The sequence below is a fragment of the Lagopus muta genome, chromosome 13, assembly GCF_023343835.1.
Source record: "Lagopus muta isolate bLagMut1 chromosome 13, bLagMut1 primary, whole genome shotgun sequence".
Classification (NCBI taxonomy): Eukaryota; Metazoa; Chordata; class Aves; order Galliformes; family Phasianidae; genus Lagopus; species Lagopus muta.
Window position 1 is genome coordinate 434,202 of NC_064445.1, and position 20,689 is coordinate 454,890.

General features: G+C 50.2%; 1 protein-coding gene across 3 annotated transcripts in view; it reads left to right on the forward strand.

Moving 5' to 3' along the window:
* Nucleotides 1-20,689, forward strand: part of AR (androgen receptor) — a 46,111-nt gene that overhangs the window by 9,957 nt on the left and 15,465 nt on the right. The window contains exons 1-3 of one of the 3 annotated variants that reach the window (XM_048959167.1): nt 586-773; nt 11,018-11,169; nt 19,736-19,852. In XM_048959167.1, the coding sequence (XP_048815124.1) occupies nt 694-773; nt 11,018-11,169; nt 19,736-19,852 (349 nt within the window). In that variant the 5' untranslated portion in view covers nt 586-693. Of the gene's footprint in view, nt 1-585; nt 774-5,522; nt 5,564-11,017; nt 11,170-19,735; nt 19,853-20,689 lie in introns of those variants that run through there. The other 2 variants (XM_048959168.1, XM_048959166.1) reach the window with 2 other exon arrangements.

A 20,689-nucleotide genomic window follows, 5' to 3' on the forward strand; every position in this document is an offset into this window, starting at 1 on the left:
GAATGCATCACACTGCTGCACAGCCCTGGAGCCAGAGGGGATGGGTCTCTCCCGGTGCTTCTGTGCTCAGCTCAGGCACGTTTTGGGGCACCGGGGGGCTGCCAGTGGCACATGGGGGTCTGAGTACATTCAGTGGTGCCATGTGCCACCTGCCTACAGCTGCCCCATTCCTGGAGGAAGAGCTCACAATACCCCGAGGTGTGGGTGGGCAGATGGCAGGTTTCCCAAAAGCACTTTCTGGGTGCACCAGGACGTGTTCAGCCCATGGGATGGGGCAGGAACGTATGGCGCTTTGCTGTCCCACTGTTGCTTTTCCAAGACGGTACTTTGCTGGTTTTCTGGTGTTTTCTCCCTGTCTCCTTAGCAGTTTGACTCCTGCTACATATTTTAGCTGCATTAGCTTCTTTGCTGGTTAGAAATGGCAGAAAAAGCTCTCTGACCTTGGCTAGCATGCTGAGAACAGTACAGGAACGAGCCTTTGTATCAGACATTCCCAGTGAAGGTTCCTTCCTCCCCCCCCCCCCCACGTGTTGGGGCTGCGCAGTGCAGGCGCTGTGGGGAGGGCTTGGATGGGCTCTGTGCCGTCCTTTCCCTTTTTAGAAGGATAGAAAAGGAGAAAAGTAATTTGTCTGCCAGTCGGTTAATTGCTTTAATCCGGGCAGCAGCGAGGCGCCTTAACTGGAGCAATCCTACATGCAAATGCTTTTCAGACGATCTGTATTTCTTTTTGGATTTTCTCAGGATGTGTGCAAACATTTGTGGCCATGTTCCAGGTGCGTGCCTTGTGTGTCTGTGTGCTCCTGCCCTTTTCCATTGCTATAGTGCCCTGTTTTCCACCTCCTCACTTTGCTGCTGCTGTTGTGTGTCCCCTCAGGCTCCCTGCCCTGCAGTCCTGCACTCACCCGCTCTCCACTGCACAGCACGGGGGCAGATTGGCCCCGTCCCTCACCCAACGCCCATGGTGGATTTGTCCTGAGATCCTTCTGCTGGCCTAGGAGAGAGCTGAGCGAGTGCTCTCAAGGCTGGGTGCCTAAAATTAGACCTGACATCTGTGTTTTGGTTTGCAGGCAGGCTTGGAAGAAAACGGCTCCTGGCTGCTTCACTGCTGGGGGAGCACAAAGCAGGGCCGAGGCATGAGCAAAGCAGGCACAGCACTGCTCTGTGCAGCGGGGCCAGGAGAGCCGTGGCCTCGCAGGGCTGCAGCGTGCACAGCAGCTGTGTGGGTGGGTGCTGCTCCCACGGTGCCAGGAGAGGCTCTGGGCAGAGCTGTGTTCTGCTGGGGCTGTGCTGGGAACCGCATTTTCCAGGAAATGCCTGCAGCCCCCAGACGCAACAGGCACGGTGCTGCATGGCACGCATCCCTGCATGCAGTGTGCCGCCAGCAGCCCAGGCTTTCCTTATTCTTATGAGGCTGCTGTGCACCAAGGTTACTGCTGAGCGTGCCTGCAGGCTCCTTTCGAGCACTGTGCACGTTCACCCCAGGCCTGAGCGCCCCAAGGTGCAGGATGGTGGCAGGGGCCCTCGGGTGTCTGCAGCGCTGCAGTGTGGTGTGGGGCCGTGAAGCGCAGCTGGTGGCAAGCTGCTGCTGTGGGTGCAGAGGGATGTGATTCTGGGTGCTGTGCTGGCAGCTGAGTGCGAGGCTGAGGGTGCCAAGAAAGCCGCAGAAACGCGAAGCCTCCATTATAACTCGCACGCTTTTTTTTCGAGATGACTCAGAGCACGATCTGCTCTGAGGACATGGGGAGATGGTGCCGTTGCATAAGTTTCGAGGTCTTCTCTAGAATACAAGTGGTTTGCCAGTGGAGTGAATTTTTGCAGATACAGCTTACACCGCCCTCCAGATAAAATATCCCGAACCCTCCTTCTGCCCCAGCAACTGTATCTGTGCAGGGCTTTGGTCATGATATAAACACACCTAAAAATAACAGGAGTGTGACTGCACTGAGTGCTGATGTTCCCGGGGCTGGCGCTGCCCCATGCACTGCAGTGCCCGGGGGGAGCAGTGTGCCCACGTCCCATCTCTTTGTGGGGCCACTCATGGGCAGCGCCGTGCCACCTGGGTTGACAGCTTCTGCTCTCACTGCTGTTTGTCTTCTGGATTTTCCATGCCAGATTTTGCTATCATCTGCCCACTTTCAACTCAAGCTTCATCCAATAGAGGAGTAAAAATGCAGAATTAGCAATGCCAGTTTCTGTAGCAATAATTTCACTGCCAAAAAATCTGGGAAAAATATTACATGTTTTAAATATCCAAGCCTAGAAGCCAATCCCCAGCAGGCAGGCATGGAGCCCTCCCCTTCTGCTGCAGGAGCTGCATTTGGGATCTGAGGTCCGGGTGTGCTGTGGAGGGCTCAGCCCTGTGCACACCAACCCCTTCCACGGGGCAATAACCAGAGGTTGGGATATAAAGACAAAGTTCCACCAGATGTTGTCTCCAGCTGCAGAGCTGATAGGGCAGTTTGTCTGCCATTAAGTGAGCAGTACAAGGAGTGCTGCTATGCCCGTGTTGCAAGCAGGGCAAGGTGTGGAGCGTGATTCCTACTTTCTCATGGTGAAAGAATGGGGAAACCTATGTTTACTAGGATCTCTTGGACTCAAATATAATGGTAGGTGGTGCACAGCTGTTGCTGGAGCCTGCAGGAGGCCAGATTCCCAGGAGAAGTCTAACACCAGGAGTTCACTGCATTGCTAAACCAGCCCTGAAGTGGTCACATAGCCAGAGAGGAATCGATGTATTCAGCCAGGGCAGTTCAGGGCGGGTCGTCCAGAGCGAGAGCTGCTCGGGGCTGAGCAGACTGCAAATGCAGGGGGATTTCTTCCAGCTTGTGTGAAGAATGAGGCACAAAGCAGCGGCATGGAACCTTAGGCAAAGACGAGACAGTGTAGTTTACAGCTTACAAATGGTGTTTCCTGGCTTCAGCAGACAATTAATGAAAGAAACCATTTGTTTTGGTGAATTTAGTCCTGACTTACTAGAGGAATGTTTACATTTCTTTTGATTTTAAGGACCCGTTTCATCACAATTTTAACATTCATCCAGCATCTAATAAATAAAAAATGTGCCATACACCACTTTCTGCATTACAGAATGGAAAATGTAAAGTCATGTCAAAAAGTAAAGTCAAAAACAGATACGTGTTTGCTGAACAGGAGAAAGCTCTTGTTAACAAAAACAGCTGTCTCATCCTCTGGGGAGACATCAATAAGTTGAAAGAGAAAACATTCAAAGCAAAATGAAGATGTGAACTTAGGTGCACTCCTGCACTGCACAGCCCGCTGGGTGTGCTACGGGGCTGGGCGCAACGCTGGGATACAACGTCCAGCCCCCAGCACTGCCCGTGCTGTGCCATCCCTGCCCTGCAGGCACTGCTCCCCGCTCTGCCCATCTCCCCACTGCTGAGCACTGTGCTGCTCTCCTTATCGTAATGCTGAAGATACTCACATGCTGCTGACCGCACCCCACACGTTCACGGTTTACCCCCACAGCAGCCTGCAGTTTTCGTGTGCCCGTATTAATGTGTCGGAGAAGATTCCTCGATCCTCCCTGGGAATCAAGTGGGCAGGTCTGGCTGTGAGCAGCGGGTTTGGTGGGAGCAAATGTGCTCTCACACCCACAGAGAGAGCGTTCTGCTGCTGACAGTGCTGCTTTTTGTGCTGTTTTGTGCTCATGCTGGAGATGGGCGCTGTTTGGTTGTGGCTGTGTGAGCAGACGTGGCTCACAAGTGTTGCTCTGTGGAGTGCTGTGAGCAGATTGCTTGTCAGAATCATAGATGGCGCTGGCATTAAGATCCGTGTAGGACAGAAACAAACAGGAACCTGCACACGGAGGGCATGTGGAAGGGCAGTGTAGGTCCTGACCTTTGCTGCACCCCATGCTGTGCCTGTCAGGTGTGCCTGAGGCCAGCTGCCCCGTCCCCTCACTGCTGCTGCAGTGCTTAATGAGCATCTCTGTGCTGGAGGGGGAAGGCTGAGCACCCCCAGAGTAAAGCCAGGTGTTGTGCCTGCAGCAGCTTGCAAAGAGAAGTAACAGTGCAGGTGGTTCCTGGGGGGCTCAGGCCCTGTGACCAGAGGGTGGTGCCTCTGAGCGTGAGTTGTACTTCATGATTTTCCCTTCAGTCACATTTTGCCAGCAGATGAGATGGATGAAGATTGTGGTGTGTGTTAAACTCACTCAAAAACACTGTACAGGTGGGCTGTTTCCTTGGGAAATAAGAAGGATTCTGTGCAACCAAGGACACCGAGGTCCTGTCCTTGTGGATTCCAGGTGACTGCAGTCACCAGGGTGACAGTGAACAGCTCTGACCTCTGGGCTACTCAGGGCTGGGGCCTCATCACACTGCTCCTTTTTCACTTTTTGTCTTGTTGGTGCTCAGTAACCAGGTGAGCCTCCTTTAACTTTGCAATGGCTTTATGCCTGTCTCTTTCAGGAGGTGCTCAGGTGCTTCCTCCATTTGGTGAAATCATGTGTTTCATCTTCTCTTTCTCGGAGCTGACCTGTTGAAGCTGCTCCTCAAGCTCACAGGATAGAGCTTAGGCTTTGGAGCAGCAGCAATTTCAGTGCTATGCCCAAATAGCCATCTGCTGCCTGCAGAGGCACCCATGCAAAGCAGGGACCACAGAGGGGCTCTGCTCAGGCTTTATGGAGCCTTTAGTAACCTCTCATCCCATTTTCTGCTTCATTTTGAGTCACGGCTGGAGGGTCGGAGCTAACTGTCACGGTAAGATCAGATTTCCCAGCCGTCTGTGTGATGGAGTGAACTCTGCCCATCTCCATCAGTAGGCAAAGGATGGTTTGGTTGGGTTGTTGAAAAAGCATTTTAAAATGAGTAATTTATGAGATTTGCGAGTTGTGCAGCTGGGCTTTGCAGTGTGCCTTCCCCTGGTCCGCACCGTGCTGCCACCTGTAGCAGCAGTGCCATGCCGTAGGAGCGCTCAGCCAAGGGATCCTGTCCTGGGGGTGTGCTCGTCCCTCTCCCCCCGCCAGGGACACCACACACCCGCAGTCACCCTCTAGCACTTATTTAACTGCCATGGACGTCAAATTCCCACATGTGTTCACCTGGCCACATCCCTGTTTTCACGCTGCGCCTCTGCTGCCTCAGAGATGCTATCTCAGCTCTCCGCCTCCGGCAATTATACAAGAAAACAAAGCACAGGCAGTTTAGAAACACAGTCAAGGCTAGTTAGAAAAAGGGAAATAATTTCAGTGTACAAGGCTGCATGTTTTTAAAGCATTTTAACAGACGGGACGCTTTAAAGTTTCCAGGCAGCTTTGCTATCTGAGGCGGCGCAGTGTGGCGACGCTTTGAGGCCCTGCACTGCTCTGACCAGAGCAGCAGCAAGGAGGGAACGTGAACAGCAACGTAAGGCTCGTGCCTGAAATGTACCCTTGTGCTCTGTGCAGTGCTGGTGCTCGATGTGAGTCATGGCTCTTGTCCAGGAAGAGCTGTGCAGTTCCACTGACAGGAAGTCGCTATTTTTAATACCTTTCTTGAGAATGTCACAGACAGAAGATACCATTATAAAGGCAGAAGTGAATGCAAATACCATCACCAAGGCTCAGGTATGACATCAGTTGAAATGGCTGGGGAGGGTCCTGCGTCATCCAGGTCTCTGTGCGTGTCCTCGGTTTGGGGTTCAATGTCCCCACAGGCACTTTTTCCTGATGGACCTTTCCACGTAGTGCTGCAGGATGCAAAGCTGCCAGCACCTTCCCAGGGAGCAGAGCCAGCACGTCGTGGGGTGTTCGGCACAGCGCGGCTGTATCCGAGTCGGTGCAGGCAGTAACACTGTGCTGCTCAAGGGGCGAGGTGGTGCAGCAGTGAGATTTTTCCAGGCATCAAAGCACAGGCACACACAGCACGGTGCTGTAACTCTTCGTTTCAGACTGGTGGGTAGTTCTGCTGCAGCTGTGGGAGTAATTTTAGCATGAGAAATGCGGTCAGATATAAGATTGAAGTGGGTGGAAATTGTGTTTGTTCTGTTATGTTAAAGTGAAGAAAAACAGGGAGTACAACCAGTGTGTGTAGTGTTGTGTTAGCATGGTGGATTGCTTAACTAACTGATCTAATTACAGAAGGTAGGAATGAATTGCAGAAGTCGTGCTGATGCCAGAGCAAGCGTACTCCTTGGTACTGATAGTCAGGAGACCTGGGCATGGGGAGGGATGGGCAGCTGTGCCTCAGATCCTGCTGGGTCAGATGCACCTTTATGGCTGAAATGGAGACTTTGGAGGTTATGAGGAGTGGTTGGTTGGCTTCTCTCCTATCCATGACTGCCTTTGGTCTTCTGGGAGCATTGTGAAATAGAGGCTGTTTGGTGAAAGCAAGCAATTGACAAGCAAATGTTTACTTTCAGAGTTATAGAACTACTCTATAGAAATACTTCCATGTGTTATGAACTCAGTAGACTCTGCTCTCTTCCCTTCCGAGAGCCTTTCTGAAATGGCAGCAAAACCCTCCCTGTAGCAATAAGAGAGATAGTGAGGCTGTTTGGATTCCACTGTGGAAGAGGCTGGGTGCAGTGTGAGCAGCTCTGACCTTGGCCTTGCATTGTGGATGGGGCTGGAATCTCATCCCGACGTCACTGCTCCACAAGTTGTGTCTGTGTGCACTCTGCTATCTCCCTTCTTTGGGTTTCTGGCAGTCTGACTCTTGCCATATATTGTACAAACTGCCTTAGTGTGTTTTAAGCCCTCTGCAATGCTCAGTACTTATTTTCTAGAGCTCTGCAGCATAGGGGGAGCAGCAGAGCCTGGGGGTGCAGCATCGCACCCTCACAGTGCCTGCAGCCGCTCTGTCCCACATGAGGCTGCCTGCTGCTGAGAGCAGGTGTGGGCACTCTGCCTGTAAGTCCTCCACTGCTGGCTCATCACTGTGTCACCACCAGTGTGTTCTGAGAACCCTCTTAAAAGGTCTCCTAGAAACCAGCTGGAAAATAGATCATTAAAGGTACCATCATTGCAGTTCCTGCTCCCATTTTTTATGTTACATTATTTTCTTGCATTTTTTTTTCTCTCTTAAGATGAAAAAGAAAAGGCAAATTGGCATCTTTTTATAACCCCGGGCATTCCTGGCAGATGCTTTCAGTTCAGTGGGCAGTGAATGTAACTCAGGCATAGGAGAACCCTGCAGGCTGTGCCGCTCCAGCTCACATCTCAGCTCTGTTGTGCCCTCCGAGGAGCAGCTGTTGGAACATCCATCTTCAGACATGATGGGCACTGGAGGTCAGAGCCTTCCCGAGTGCAGACCCCTGAGGGCAGCAGAGTTACGGCAGGGTTAGCTTTCAATGCATGTCCCGTCCCCGTCTCCACGCAGCCCTGCACAGCGTGGGGCTGTCGGAGAGCCCCGTCTGCCCGTGGGCACACATAGGGGCACCAAACACAGGTGTATGGAGCCACCGTGGAACTTGCAGGACTTTTCTCAGGAGGAACTATTTAAAACTGTGTTGTGTCGTCTCGTGCCATTCAAGTCCTGATTGCTAACCTACTTTGCAGCTTTAAATAATTAAGCCTCAAAAATATTCCAAGGTCTTTTTGGTCCCTCCTTCTGTCATCACAACAGCTGTTCCTGTGAGAGTCCCTTTTGCTTATTTCCTGCCTGAGATACACAGCGCAAATAACAGAAAAGGTCTTACAGAGGGAGAGAAATTAGTCCTTTTCACATTTCTAATTGCGTGTAGAGGACAAAAAGGGTAACTGACACTGAAGGAGAGGTCTAGCATTGCTGGAATCTGAGCAAATGCAGGATGAATAAGACATTTTTAGCACAGCTTTTGTATCACCCTGTTGTTCATTTCTTAGCAGCTTTTCCTTATGGCAGCAACTGAGCCCCACGGTGATGCTGGTTGGGCTGTGGTGCTGCCAGGCCCTGGGAAGAAGTGGTGGTGATGCAGCCTGGCTGTGCTGGGCTGGGAGAGTGCTGGGGGTCAGGGGAAAGTGAGGTGGGGGAGGAAGGGAGGATGAGATGGGAGGCATTTGTTGCATCTACATGCCTAAACCAGGCAGGAGAGTTGTAGCCAGCTGTAAGGAGAGAGGGGCCTGGGTGGAGCCCTGAAGGTCCGGAGGGGTGAGGAAAGGCTCTGCCCCAGAGGGAGGTGGTTATGGCACAGCTCCCAGACAGCAGGCACAGCCCTGAGCTCAGGGAGTGCTGCGACACAGCTCTGACGGAGGGTCTGGGTGGTGCTGTGTGAGGCTGGGGGTTGGACTCTGTGATCCCTGTGGGTCCCTTCCAATGTAGGATATTCTTTGATCTCCTCCATTTGATCAGTCATTCAAAGCCCTGGAAGTTGTTTGTTTGGAAGGGATACTTTAGCAGCATCTCCAGATGAGTCACTGATGCTGATTACTATTGCTGAAAAGATGACAAATGACTCAAAATGTTTGTTTCATGCCTTAAGAACGAGGGATAAAATGGCTGTTCCACTTATTAACACCATCTAGGTAGGATTTGTGTAGCTCTCCAGTGTGGAATATAAAATAGCATCGGTTTTGAAGGACAGAAATGACAACAAGATCAGAGGACAGAGAAGAGCCCGAGTTCTGATCTCACCAAACAATTGTGCCGTTTCAAACATTTCATACTTCACTCCTTAGGAGTTTATTACAGACAGACACATTTCAGTAGGCACAGCCATCATGTCTGTGAAAGGCACACTGCTCCGGTGTGCTGTAAGCAAAGCTGGCCTTTGCTTGTAATTAAACATCCCGATTAGTCATCCATGGAACAATAGCACCAGCCCCTTGAGACCTGTCTGCATGGCCAAGTATTTTCCAATCTGCGGCGTGGCTTAAGCGAATCAAATCTCTTCATCTGCTCATGAGGATGTGCTTTTTCTCACTTGCAGCCTCTCACCTCAGTCCGATTTGTATCTCTTTGGAAGTCAGACAGAAGAGAATGGATATTCTGAACCAAAGAAGCTGCTCCTGTTGCCAGAGTTAAAATCTCTAAACAAAAGATTACGGCCAGGCAGCTGCTCTGGTGAGCAGTACGTACTGCTGGCCTTGCTGCAGTTCTTCTCCAGAGATGTTGGTCCTTGAGCTCTCCCAGTGGAAGCAGTGTTAGTGCTGTCAGGGAGCTGTGTGTGAGCACAGGTTGCACAGTCTCCGTGTTTTTGGGATTGCTGTGACCTGTGAGGCTGCCCCAGGGAAGCTGCACTGTGCCTTCCAGCGCTGCCTCAGGACCGAGTGAGTGCAGGCAGCTAGAAATGCCTGAGGAGTTGCAAACTCAAGTGGAAAATTTGGTGTTTGGGACAGACAAATAACACACATATCTTTCCTTAATTAAACCTTGATCTGGCCAGCCACTTCTTCTGCATGTCAGATGTCCTCTGGCCTGAGCCACGTGCAGAAGGGCAGAGCTGCCTGCGGGCCTTGGGGACAGCACACAGGTTAGCCTGGGACAGGGGCTGCCTGCCAGCACTACGGTCCTTTGCCCTGGGATATGTGCTGATGCTTCACCCTATAGGCCAATCAGGACCTTTCCAAGTGCAAAGATCTTTACACAGTAAGCTCTGGCACTGAGATATTCACTCCTGTCCGCAAGCATTCAAACTCCAGAAACTACAAGCACACGTATTTTCAACCAGACAATGGCAGGGACCTATTGGTAATTAGAAGCCAGTTGCCCAGCTCAGTGTTTTTACAAAGTCAATTTTAGTAAATAAATTAAAATGCTACTACTTGTCATGCTGCCCCGACATGCACCAGCTTGCAGTTCTGTAAATCACCTCTCCCATCCCTGTGCCTTTTGTGCAGCAGCTTCCCATCAGATCTGGTGGGGCAGCAGCGCGGCACAGGGCGCCGTGTGCCAGAAGCCACCAGGGAAAGGCTTTGGGCACACAGGTGAGTAAGGAGATGTGGCAGGCCTGGAGTTCTGTTGGGATCTGCCTGGGTTGTGCAAGGGCTGCAGAGACTCCTTGTGCTTTCCCACCAGAACTTGGAAAAGGTTTTGTTGAATGTGGGAGATGGGGGAAGTGGCAGCAGGCACAGAAGACGCTGAGCTTCCCTGGGTCTGTGCTGTGCACCTGCTAAGGGCTGCTTTCTGTCCCCATCCTTGTTTCCAACCACCCAGACTGAAAACCCCAAGGAGGACATTTCAGTAGGTGAGAGGAAAATAGGAAGCTTAGCAATCTGCGCTCACCCATTTCCAGTATATAATCACAGCTATTGCATGGTCAACACTGTGTGTTATATTTTGGGATCTGGGGGTTGTTTCCAGCGTCTGCTTGCCAGCTGGACATCTCTCTGGCTCTGGGGCCATTGCAGGGCAAGGAGCAGATGATATTCCCAGTGCACTGTTGCGGCAGGGAGGAGAAGAGATACAGTGCCTTTAGTCCTGGGATGGGTATAAACAGGAGTCTGCTGGAATGTGTTCAGAGCACTGCTTAATATTTTCAGCAGAGGATTCTGACTAGCTTAGTAGTCAGATGGATGAGGGAGGCATCCTGGAAATGAGTTCAAGCCAGCTATTGCTGGGGATTCAGAGAGGGAATGAGTAGGAACTAAGCAAGGACAAAAGAAAAGGTTTTGAGTTTGATGGCTTCGTAAAAACTAATCTGTTTTGATTAGGAATCAAAAGGATAAATTCATCTGTAGCGGTGTGACAACAATGACACAATATTGGATCAGCTAGCTTAATGAGCGTGCAAAGTAGCTTAATGAGCACGGATAAACCTTTTTACAGAAGCCAAAATCACACCACTAGTGCAGCAGCCAGTGTTGGCCATCTCCCCTTCCCAGGCTGTGCTGTCACAGTAGCTGCACTTTGCCATTTGCTGTCACACGTGTACCTGGGACGGAGGCAGGAGTCACAACCCGCACGCTGCTCTGTGCGTTAGGAGCTAGGCTGCACTTTGTGATCTCATACCTTCTTCCTGAGCAGCCCTTGGCTTATCATGGCACCAAGATGTGGGGTTTTGCCACGAACGTTCTTCCAAGTGCCATCCGCTGTGCACACCGTATCTCATCCTGACCTCCTTGGCTGACCCTTCCCTCGTCCTTGCTCTCTTCTCTCCGCAGGCTGGAGGCTGGCCGGGAGCACATCCTGCCCATTGACTATTACTTTCCACCTCAGAAGACGTGTCTGATCTGCGGCGATGAGGCGTCCGGGTGCCACTACGGAGCCCTGACCTGCGGGAGCTGCAAGGTGTTCTTCAAGCGGGCGGCTGAAGGTAACACGGAGGGAGGGGCGGCCACTCCACCTCCCAGTGCTGGGTTTCTCCAGTAAAGCAGCCTGACTCGCAGCTCTGCCACCCGCAGGGAGGTCATTAACGATGTGTGCTGAAGTGTTTGCTGCATCGTTTGGTTTTCATTCTGCTGAAAAAAAATCAGCAGCCTTACTTAATCTGTGAATGTTCCGAGCCAAGGGGGCAGAGAGGAGAGTGGTGGGGATGGAGTGTGGTGGATTTCTGAGGTCTCCTAAACCTAGGAGTTACTTAAATGTAAGGGAGAACCTTTGAGTATAAACAGACCTTGTTGCTACATGACTGTAAATCTATTTTACAGATTGCTCTCAGGAAATAACCAAACCATTTTGCACTTCGCATGGAGCCCTGTTTCCTTTCCTCCATCACCCATGCTGGGAGTGGCTCCTTGGAACTGCAGAGGACACTCGCATCCTATTGCCAAAATACGGCTGTCCAATAGAATTAATGGATAATGGTTGGCGTTTTTCCCACGTAAATCATTTACAAATGTGTCTCTACACCAAATTTGTGCAAGGCCAAATGGATTGGCTGTGCATCCAGAGTAAATAACAGATGCTTGTTTAAGTCAGCAAGTAATTGTTGATTTATAGTAAGTGGAGACTTGGCTGTCTGTCAGATACACTGCTGAAGAAACATTCCCTGTCGGAGATGTGCTGCAGCTCTGCTCCTCCTGCACAGAGTTCTGTCCTGCTCAGCACAGCACTGCACGCAGCAGGATGCAGGGGGAAAGCAGGCTGCAGCCTGCCCTGTTTGCGCTGTTCTTAAACCATGCTCTGTGTCGTCGTTCCCTTTCTTGTCTGTCTTGGATCATGAATTTTAAGAGCGTTTGCACCCCTTCCTGCTTTCTAAGACTTGAGGTGTTGCGGAGGGTTAAGGTGTGTTGTTGCTCTGGGGTCCAGCAGTGGTTGTGCCGGAGGAGGTCCTGGGGGTCCTGCCCCTGCACACAGTAAGCTGCAGGGAGGAGTCGGGGCTGCCTCCTGCTGGGGGCACTCACAGCAGCAGCACCTGGCTGCTCTTTGCAGCACATAAAAATGGAAAAGAAATCCTTTTACAGGTTCAGATGCCAACTGCTTTTGTTCCAAGGGCAGGCTTCGGCCTGTGGCAGGCACAGAGCCGCTAGCTGGTGTTCCATGAGCAAGATCCCTGGCCTAGGAGCCAAGTGCCGAAATGTTTCCCTCTGGTCCCTCTATCAGGCAGAGGTCCCACTGTGTATCAGGGAGTGGATGTCCACTGATTTCAATGCAACTTCCATCATTTCCTTCAGAACAGACTTCTGTGTTGTTTTTATACGTGGCAGATCTCTACATGGAATAAACCCCCTTTACTGGGGATACTTTATTTTTAAGGATGGCAAGTGCTGAGTGCCTTATTTGCAAACATGGCACAGTGCTAGGGAAACAGAGGGGTGGCAGCTGTGGGGCAGCACCACTCTTCTGGGCTTGGGCTTCAAGTAGCAGAGGGAAGCACAGCGACAGCCTGGATAAATGGCAGCAGAAGATGAGGGAGCTGGGCAAGAGCAGGGAGCCACAGCTTGACAAACAGGGAGGCTGTGGCACCCAGCTCCTGTGGATAGCAGGGCTCAGTCCTGGGGCTGCAACTTCCCACGCAACTTCTTGCAGCTTTGTTCCTATCTGTGTGTCTTCCCTGCTTCTGTGGCTGTTTCCAACTTCAGAAGTGGGGCAGGGAGGTGTTATGCAGGAGTAATGGGAGGTGGTTTATATGGGCTTAACCCAGTCACAGGGAAGGTGCAGTACCACTCTATTTTGTGCCCAGTGGTCTTCAGCAAAACATGCAACATAAATGCATTTTGCTTACTGAGTAATTAGATCTGAGGAGAGAGGGAGTTTATTTTACTCCGAGATACATGGATAGCATCTTTATTTTGGGGAATGGACAGTAAATCAGACTTGTTTATAAATACTGAATGTTGCTGGTTACTTTCCAGCCAGATGTTGCTTAGTTAAATCTGAGTACCGTTGAAAGCTGATACTCAGTGTGTTCCTATGTCTTGCAGTCCATAAAATGAATTTCTGAAAACCTTTGGGCGCTTTTGGGGACGTTTTACAATGGCAAATTGGAAAGCTTCTCCAGTGCTTTTGTTTCCTTCCTGATTCTAGTGTCATTAGTTAGGAAAGGTCAGAAAAGCAGCGTGCTACAAACTGAAGAGCAGCACGAAGAGATCACCTTAGAGAGAACAGGGAATAGCTGGATACGTAGGTTTTAGCTTCATCACGGTCTTGGCCTAAAACAGTACTGGACTTATTTTGCAATAGTTCAAGGGTGTTTAATAAGACTTTATGGGCATGCACTGGCTTAGGGATTAGAGAAGTTTTAAAAGAAGTTATAACATTGTTTTTCCTCTTGAAATACACTGAATCCAACCAACTCTTTGAGAAAGATTCTGGGAGATTGAGGGAAGGGGAGGGGAGGGGAGGGGAGGGGAGGGGAGGGGAAGGGAAGGGAGTATTTTCCTGGTCTCCTTCTGTCAGCTGCTTTGATTCACAGCCTCTCTCAAGCCGTCCAGGTTAAATATAGGCAAGCTCTAAAACCGCTGCTGCAGATTCTCCAGCTCTGATGTGGACTTTCCACACTTGCAGTCCTGACAGCCTCATGTTCTGTAGTCAGAAATGGCCTTCACCTCTCCCTGTCTGTCGCCACTCTTTGGCTGGGGCTCAGAGCCCCACCAAGTTCTGTTGCACACTGCTGCCAGGCACAGCCTCAGCCCATGGCGGGCTCCTCCTCCTTCCTCTTTCGCCTACAGAACTGAAGATTTGGTGAACAAGAGGCACATCCACCCCTGTGCAGATTTCATTTATCCTAACACAAATAGGAGGGGCATCGCTCTGCACGATTCAGGTGGCTCTGTGAGCCAGAGGCTTTGGTCCTGGTACAGACAAGTGCTCCAAACACAACACACTTTGAAATCAATCACTATTAGAAAGAACAGAACTGAGTTTTTCTTCAGGTATTTCCCTCGGGAGTTCCTGCTGTACCATCCCATCCCATCCAGGAAAGGAGTTACTTTTCCACACTCTGCTCGCATCCCTGAGAAATGAGAACCTTCCTCATGCCCCCAGGACTGCAGGAGGGCTCATGGCCATCTTGGCCAGTGAAATATCTGCCTCTGTGTGATACTGCAGGACTGTAATGGGAACTGTTGAGTCACGGCCTGAACCACTGATTGAGGCAAGCACTGAGTCAGCCATGAGAGCACAGGTGAAAGCAATTCACCTGTGTGACCAGAAGGGTTGGAGCCTGGCTGCACCTCTCCTGGACCCCATTTAAGGACTGCCACTGGGAAAGGATCTCTTTCTGGAGATCCCTCCCTTTGGAGTTTTTTTTTTTTCTGCAAGCCTACGACACGGATGCGCATTTCATTTAATTTCATTCATTTTGATTATCTCTTTCCAGCATGATAATCTTTCTAGTTATACAACCTGTAAAATACCAGCCTAACCACGCCACTCTGCTAACTGTATATTTGTTGATTGTACAAGGGCTGTGACTCCACAGGCTGCGTTCTTGATGGGACAGTGAGCTACATTAACAAACAAACCCCAAATCAGATTTGGCAAATTTCCCAGAGGACTCAGAGCCAGGCTGCTCTGCAGTCTGTGGTCATTGCCTTTTGTGCGCTGTGCATGTGTTGACCTGGCAAGGACTGGCCTTTCACCAGAGAAATGTATCAGAGCTAACAACAGTTTCTTGCCAGTTTTTGAGGTAGCTGTGAGTTGAAATGAACAGCTTTCATCACTGTATTTTACAATTATCTCTTCTCATTGCCAATGTGATGTTATGCAAAGGATTTGGGTCCGCAATAGTCTACAACACCATGATGTTACTGCCTCAGTGTTTGGTTTCTCGTGACCCTTTGAGTGTTCTTACCCTTAAAAGTCAATGGAAAAAGAAGAAGGTGGAAGGTGAAATCACAGGCACTGCTGACACTTCTGCTGCTCTCCCCTTGCCATCCTAGCAGCCCAGTGCAGGGCTTCCCATGGGTGTCTGGCACCAGTGCCACTGGGTGACTGCTCTGCATGAGTCTGCTAGCCAGCAGCTTGTGTGAAGTCTGAAGCAAACTGATAGCTCTGCTCTAGTCTAGGAGCAGTCAGGCATGGCACTGTGTGGAGCTTGAGAGAGGCTAACTTCAGGTCAGCATGAGTTAGAGCATCACGGATTTATCTTGTTGCCAAGGAGTCAAACAACTACACATCATTTAGCAACAATCCAATATCTCTTGCTGGATTTAAGCATCTTCAATTATACCTTCTTAACTGTGCATAGTCCTAGAGCTGTTTGATTTTAAGGCTTGTCGTTTAGCCTCATCTTGCAGCCCTCTTCTCACTGGACTGCCTCCTAAGTTCAGCTGTTACCTCCACATGCTGATAGTTTGCCAGTGCCTGCAGCTTCCGTGCTTGCCTATCTGACTGATGAATGTTCTCACTTGTAGACCACTGGTTTTGGCTCCCTGAAGGGCTTCCCTCCAGCTCTGCCAGCAGGCAGCCCCATGTAGAGCCTGCATACCTTCCAGGTCCCCTCAGGCTGCTGGAATCACAGCCCTGAGAGAAGGGAGCTGGAGGTCTGTGCTGCATCACGGTGGATGTTTTTGTTTTCTTCATTATTGTGGTAAATATGAGTGAATATTAAGAAAACTACTTTGCAAAGGTAGTCTTTTAATAGTGGCTTATTATTAATTAATTACAGCAGCTCATGTCTGTGGCAAACACTGCTCAGTCCTGGCTGGAAAAGGAGCTGCCATGGGTGCTGCAGCAGCAGCCCTGGGCTCCCCATGGTGGGAAGAGGGGCAGGGGCTTGGGACGCTGCCTTAAGGGGGACAGTGACACGATGTGGACTCTGCTGGGTCATGGGTTCATGTTACAAACCATGTCCACCCTACCCATGGTTGGGATAGGAGTTATCCAGGCTCCCAGGTTTTGCAGTTAGGGAAAAGGACTCCTTTAAGTCCCCAGGCGTTAGGACAAGGCAAGCAAGCAGCTGATTCTCACACAAAGCAGAAGCAGATGCGTGAGCAGTCTTTCCATTACCATTTGTTTCCCTTTTGTTAATGGCTAACAGCTTAAAGTAAACAGTGCCAGACTCAGTGTGTACAAATAACAGAAAATTGGTATGTGTCCCAAAGAGCTGATTCTGTGAACCAGGCAGTCGGCTCTCATCGTTTCACCAAAAACACTGCACTGTGACCATTGGGCAACATATTGACTGGACTTCAGTCTTGCATTCCCTGAGCCCACTGGCAGAGAAGCAAAACTGGTAGAGATCTCACAGTGTGCACACTGCTGTGCTTTGTGCTCTGGGTGCTGAGGCTCACTGCCTGTCGGCACCCAGTGTGTCCCCATGTCCCCACCATGCCAGCAAGTGGCCTTGGGCTGGTGGCCTGCTGCTCTGCCTGTGGTCTGGGACAACGTGGGGCCTGGCCCTGGGGTGTCCTTGTGGGGCGCAAGCTGCTGCTGTGCTTCCCAAGCGCAACTCATCAAGGGGAGCTTGACCTCTTGAAGATTTTGAGCTGTTATCATGGCAACAATGCTGTAGTTTAGTCTAGGGAGGTGAGACAGGGCAGGGGAAGGAGCCAGGCAGGATGGTCATGCGGTGCTCCTGGCACTGCCTCGTGCCCTTGGCTGAGCTGTGAGGCATCCATGCTCTGCCCGGAGGTCCCAGCCCTGGCTGTTGGACAGCTGTGGGAGTTCTGATGGCCAATAGAGCCTACCAGTGTTGAGTGCTGCTGTGAGACAGGAATCCTGGAGGGAAAGGAGAGCAAAATCAGCTTCAGGTTCTCCATGCCAATGCCTGCAAAAGTAGAGCATCCATTCTTGTTTGATGCAAGCACATAAAGAGGTCAAGTGGAGAGAGGATGGCCTCAGCACCCGGTTCCTATAGCATAAAAATAACTTCAAGTAACCCAGTTTCAGCTGAAGTTGTGTATTACTCACCGTCCTCGATGAACTGCTGAAAGGCAGGATGGTGCTTGTGTTCCGTGGGATTCTGTGCAAGCTGCTTCCGAGGCCTTTCTGAGTGCCCTTAGCACTGATAATGAGCAAAAGGGGGGGGAATAAGAGGAGGAACTGATGAGAACAGTATTGAGAGGGTTTAGCAAGGTATCACATGCTGTTGGTAATGCACTCTCTCTCCATTATTTCTGCAACCTTAACAGCTAAGGCACTGAGGATGGCATCATCAGTTGTTAATGGGAACAGTTCTTAGAAGTTCACGTGTACCCTGCTGTTCCAGCCCTTGGGCACAGCCCTGTGAGAGGAGGTTGTTGTGACACTGCGCCTTGCCATTACTTACATGTGATGCTGTGATCATTACTGGTTACAGGTACGGTTTTGCAGGTGGAGACTGATGGTGCCAGCCAGAAGATACAGATGTGCAATTTCAGAGTTGTGGGCAGTGTAGGAGGGGTGGAAATTTCCGTGGGCTCCAGCATTGCCAAGATTGCAGAAAACAAATGATTTAATGATTTCTTGGAACCTGGAGAACAATGGTGAAGCAACAAATGATGCCAATAAGATTTATGAGTACTGTGTAGCTGGAAATTGGCCACTTCTTCTCTTTCTCATATGTTAAGACGTTGTGGAGGTGTGCGTGGGAGGTGGGGAGTCATTAAATAAGTGAACCAAAATCAGTGCAGCGTCAGAATGGTTACATTATTCATCCTCGTCCTTTCAATGAATATTTGATGAAATGAAATAGTATTTTAAGTATAAAAAAAAACAACAAACCAAAACAAAAAAACACTTGCAGGATAATAAATAGCACTGAAACTCAATATAGCCTGATTTCCATTTAATCTGCTCCTACAGAATCTGTAAGGCATATGGCTTGTATTATGAGCCGAGCTGAGTTTGGAATGGCATGAAGAATATCAGACAAATCTTGATCCAGTGAACGTGTTCAGACTTGATACCAAAACAAATTAAGAGTCAGGAAGGGAAGTTCCTTCTTGGTACATGTAGCAAATGTAGCAGTGAAGAAAATGAGCTGAAATCTGGATTTCTGGTAGCTGCTGTCTAAGCAAGTGAGAAGGTGAAGCTAAGATACATGCACAAAGTAGCTTCTTCTGATTCTCTTTGCACCCTGGAAGGTGCTGCTGTGCAGGATCTCAGCAAACACAGCTCCAGTTTTCTCCTGATGGCTGCAAACGCAGTCCATAGGATACAGTTATTGGTGCCAACATGGCGAGACCCACAGCAGCAGAGCTTTGGGACAGCAGCTCCTTATGCTATGAGCTCCCCAGTACCAGTCTGTAAGCTGCAGGCAGCAAGCCCAATTAGCAGGAGTGGGCAGCATCAGAAGTAACTCATCCCCAAACAGCACGGCGAAGGGAATTGTGAGCAGAGAGGGAGCTGCCTTCCAGGGACTCAATTCTGCACACTGCAGAGATGTGCAGCGGTGCATGAGCAGCTCCGTGGTCACCTGCAGCATTCTGAAGGCTCGTTGGAGGGAATGCTGCTGTCACTAAAGAAAAGAGCCAAGCAAGAGATGAAAGATGTGCAAACCAAACTAACTTTACCTTAGTTATGCTTTGTTAGGATTTAACTGTTATTTATTAATTAATTGGTAGTAGCAATGCTAAGTCATGGCCTGATGTAATGATGGAGCACCTGGTGGGAAGGCAGGGCCAATCCAGGGGAGCTCAGGTGTGTGCAATGCTGCTGAGTGACCAGGAGGGATGGAGCGAGGGATCCACCCCTTCCCAGCCCTCATTTAAGGGCTGGCAGTGGAGGTGAGGGTATCTTGCTGGAGATCCCTGCCTACCTGAGGTCTTCTAAATGTAAGCAGCTTTTTACCTTCGTTTCTGTGTCCATGACTGCTGTGTTTGGGTTTGTCTTCATTTACCACAGCCGAAGACTTTGCTTCTCTGCTATTATTGCTGTACTTTCCATCACATAATAGCATTACATACTTCTACTGTGCTGTGCAGCGCAAGAGTGATTTTTTCTCCTCTAAAAGACAACCTCTGAAAAGTGCACATGAAGATGTGTGGTGGCATCTCTATACCAAGGCATGTATCTGGCAGCGCACCCCTTCCGTAGCAGCAGCTGAAGAAATGTGTTGTTTTTTTTCTCCTACTTCCACCCGAAGTTTTCTGGGGTGACTTGAGAAGTTGACACTGACACTCTCACCTTCTTTCCTTTCTCTATTTCTTCCTCTGGCCAGAAGGCAGTGCCAGCTGCTCGAAGCTCACTGGTGGCAGCGCTCTGCGTATAGGCAGCATGCCCTGTGGGAATGGCTGTGCTCACTGTGCTGCCTGGGAGCTTTCCCTGCAGCCTAGGAGGCCATCTCTGAGCACCGTGTGCTGCTGCCAGACTCTGGGCTGCAGAGCTGTGAGAAAGGAGAGGCGGTTCTGAGTGAAGCATCTCAGCACTGAGGTGCAGAACCAGCGTTGCTGTTGACTGCCACGTGAGCCCAGTGGATGCTGAGTGATACTGAGACAACGAGAGCACGTTTCTCTTTTTGAGTCTGGTCTGCTTGGTGCCCGTCACCCATCTGCCATTTCTTCTGGTGTTTCTAGGTAAGCAGAAGTACCTGTGTGCCAGCCGGAATGACTGCACCATTGACAAGTTCAGGAGGAAAAACTGCCCATCCTGCCGCCTGCGGAAGTGCTATGAGGCAGGGATGACTCTTGGAGGTACGTACGGATGGTGTCTGTTGGCTCCTGGTGTGTGGTTATGTGGGAGTGAGGCTGATGGACCATTAGGAGCTTCTGGAAACAGCTGCATGTTTCTACTGCCCAAACATTAACTTCGTTATGTCTGTGTTTCAGTTTCAAGAAGTGTTCTTTTCCTTAATTTAAAACCTCATGATCTGAAATAATGTCTCAGCAACCGGGTGATTGGGTTCTCATCCAGACCAGAGCCTCTTCAAATAGCTTGCTCCCATTTTAATACAATTTTTCACAGGCAGAAGTAGGGAAAAGGATGCTTTTCTTTATAGAAATTCAGCCCCAGAATTTGAATGGGTGTTGTTGTAGCTCGTCTGTGTTCTCAATCATGTAGCTCTACCAAAACTGGCACAAAATCTGCCATTTTCTGTCCAAAACCTAGAATGTCAAATAGTTACGCTAGCGAGTGTCATGTTCCTGCAAATAGGCCCATTTTATTGCCTGTAATGTCAGTGTTGCCAAATAGAAGTTTCAGCGTGTCCTGGGCTCAATTTTCTTTCTTTCTGCCTCAAAAGCATGCAGAACTTCAAGGTGCTGCTCCCAGCACCACTGCACGGCTCAGCTTTGGGCTCATTTGCTGTGAGGATGGAAGTGGAAAATGCCCCAAGAAATGCGCTGGGGAGGAGGGACCCCAGGCAGCTGAGTGCAGGGGAAGCACAGCTCGCAAGTGAGATGCAGAGGATGGGAGGCTCAGCACAGCTGGCAGCCCTGCTGTGCCAGGCGTGTCAGTGTTGGGCCAGTGCTGCTGGGCTGTGCAGTTCTGCATAGAGCTGTGAGGATGCAGTGTTGGCGTGAACAATTTAC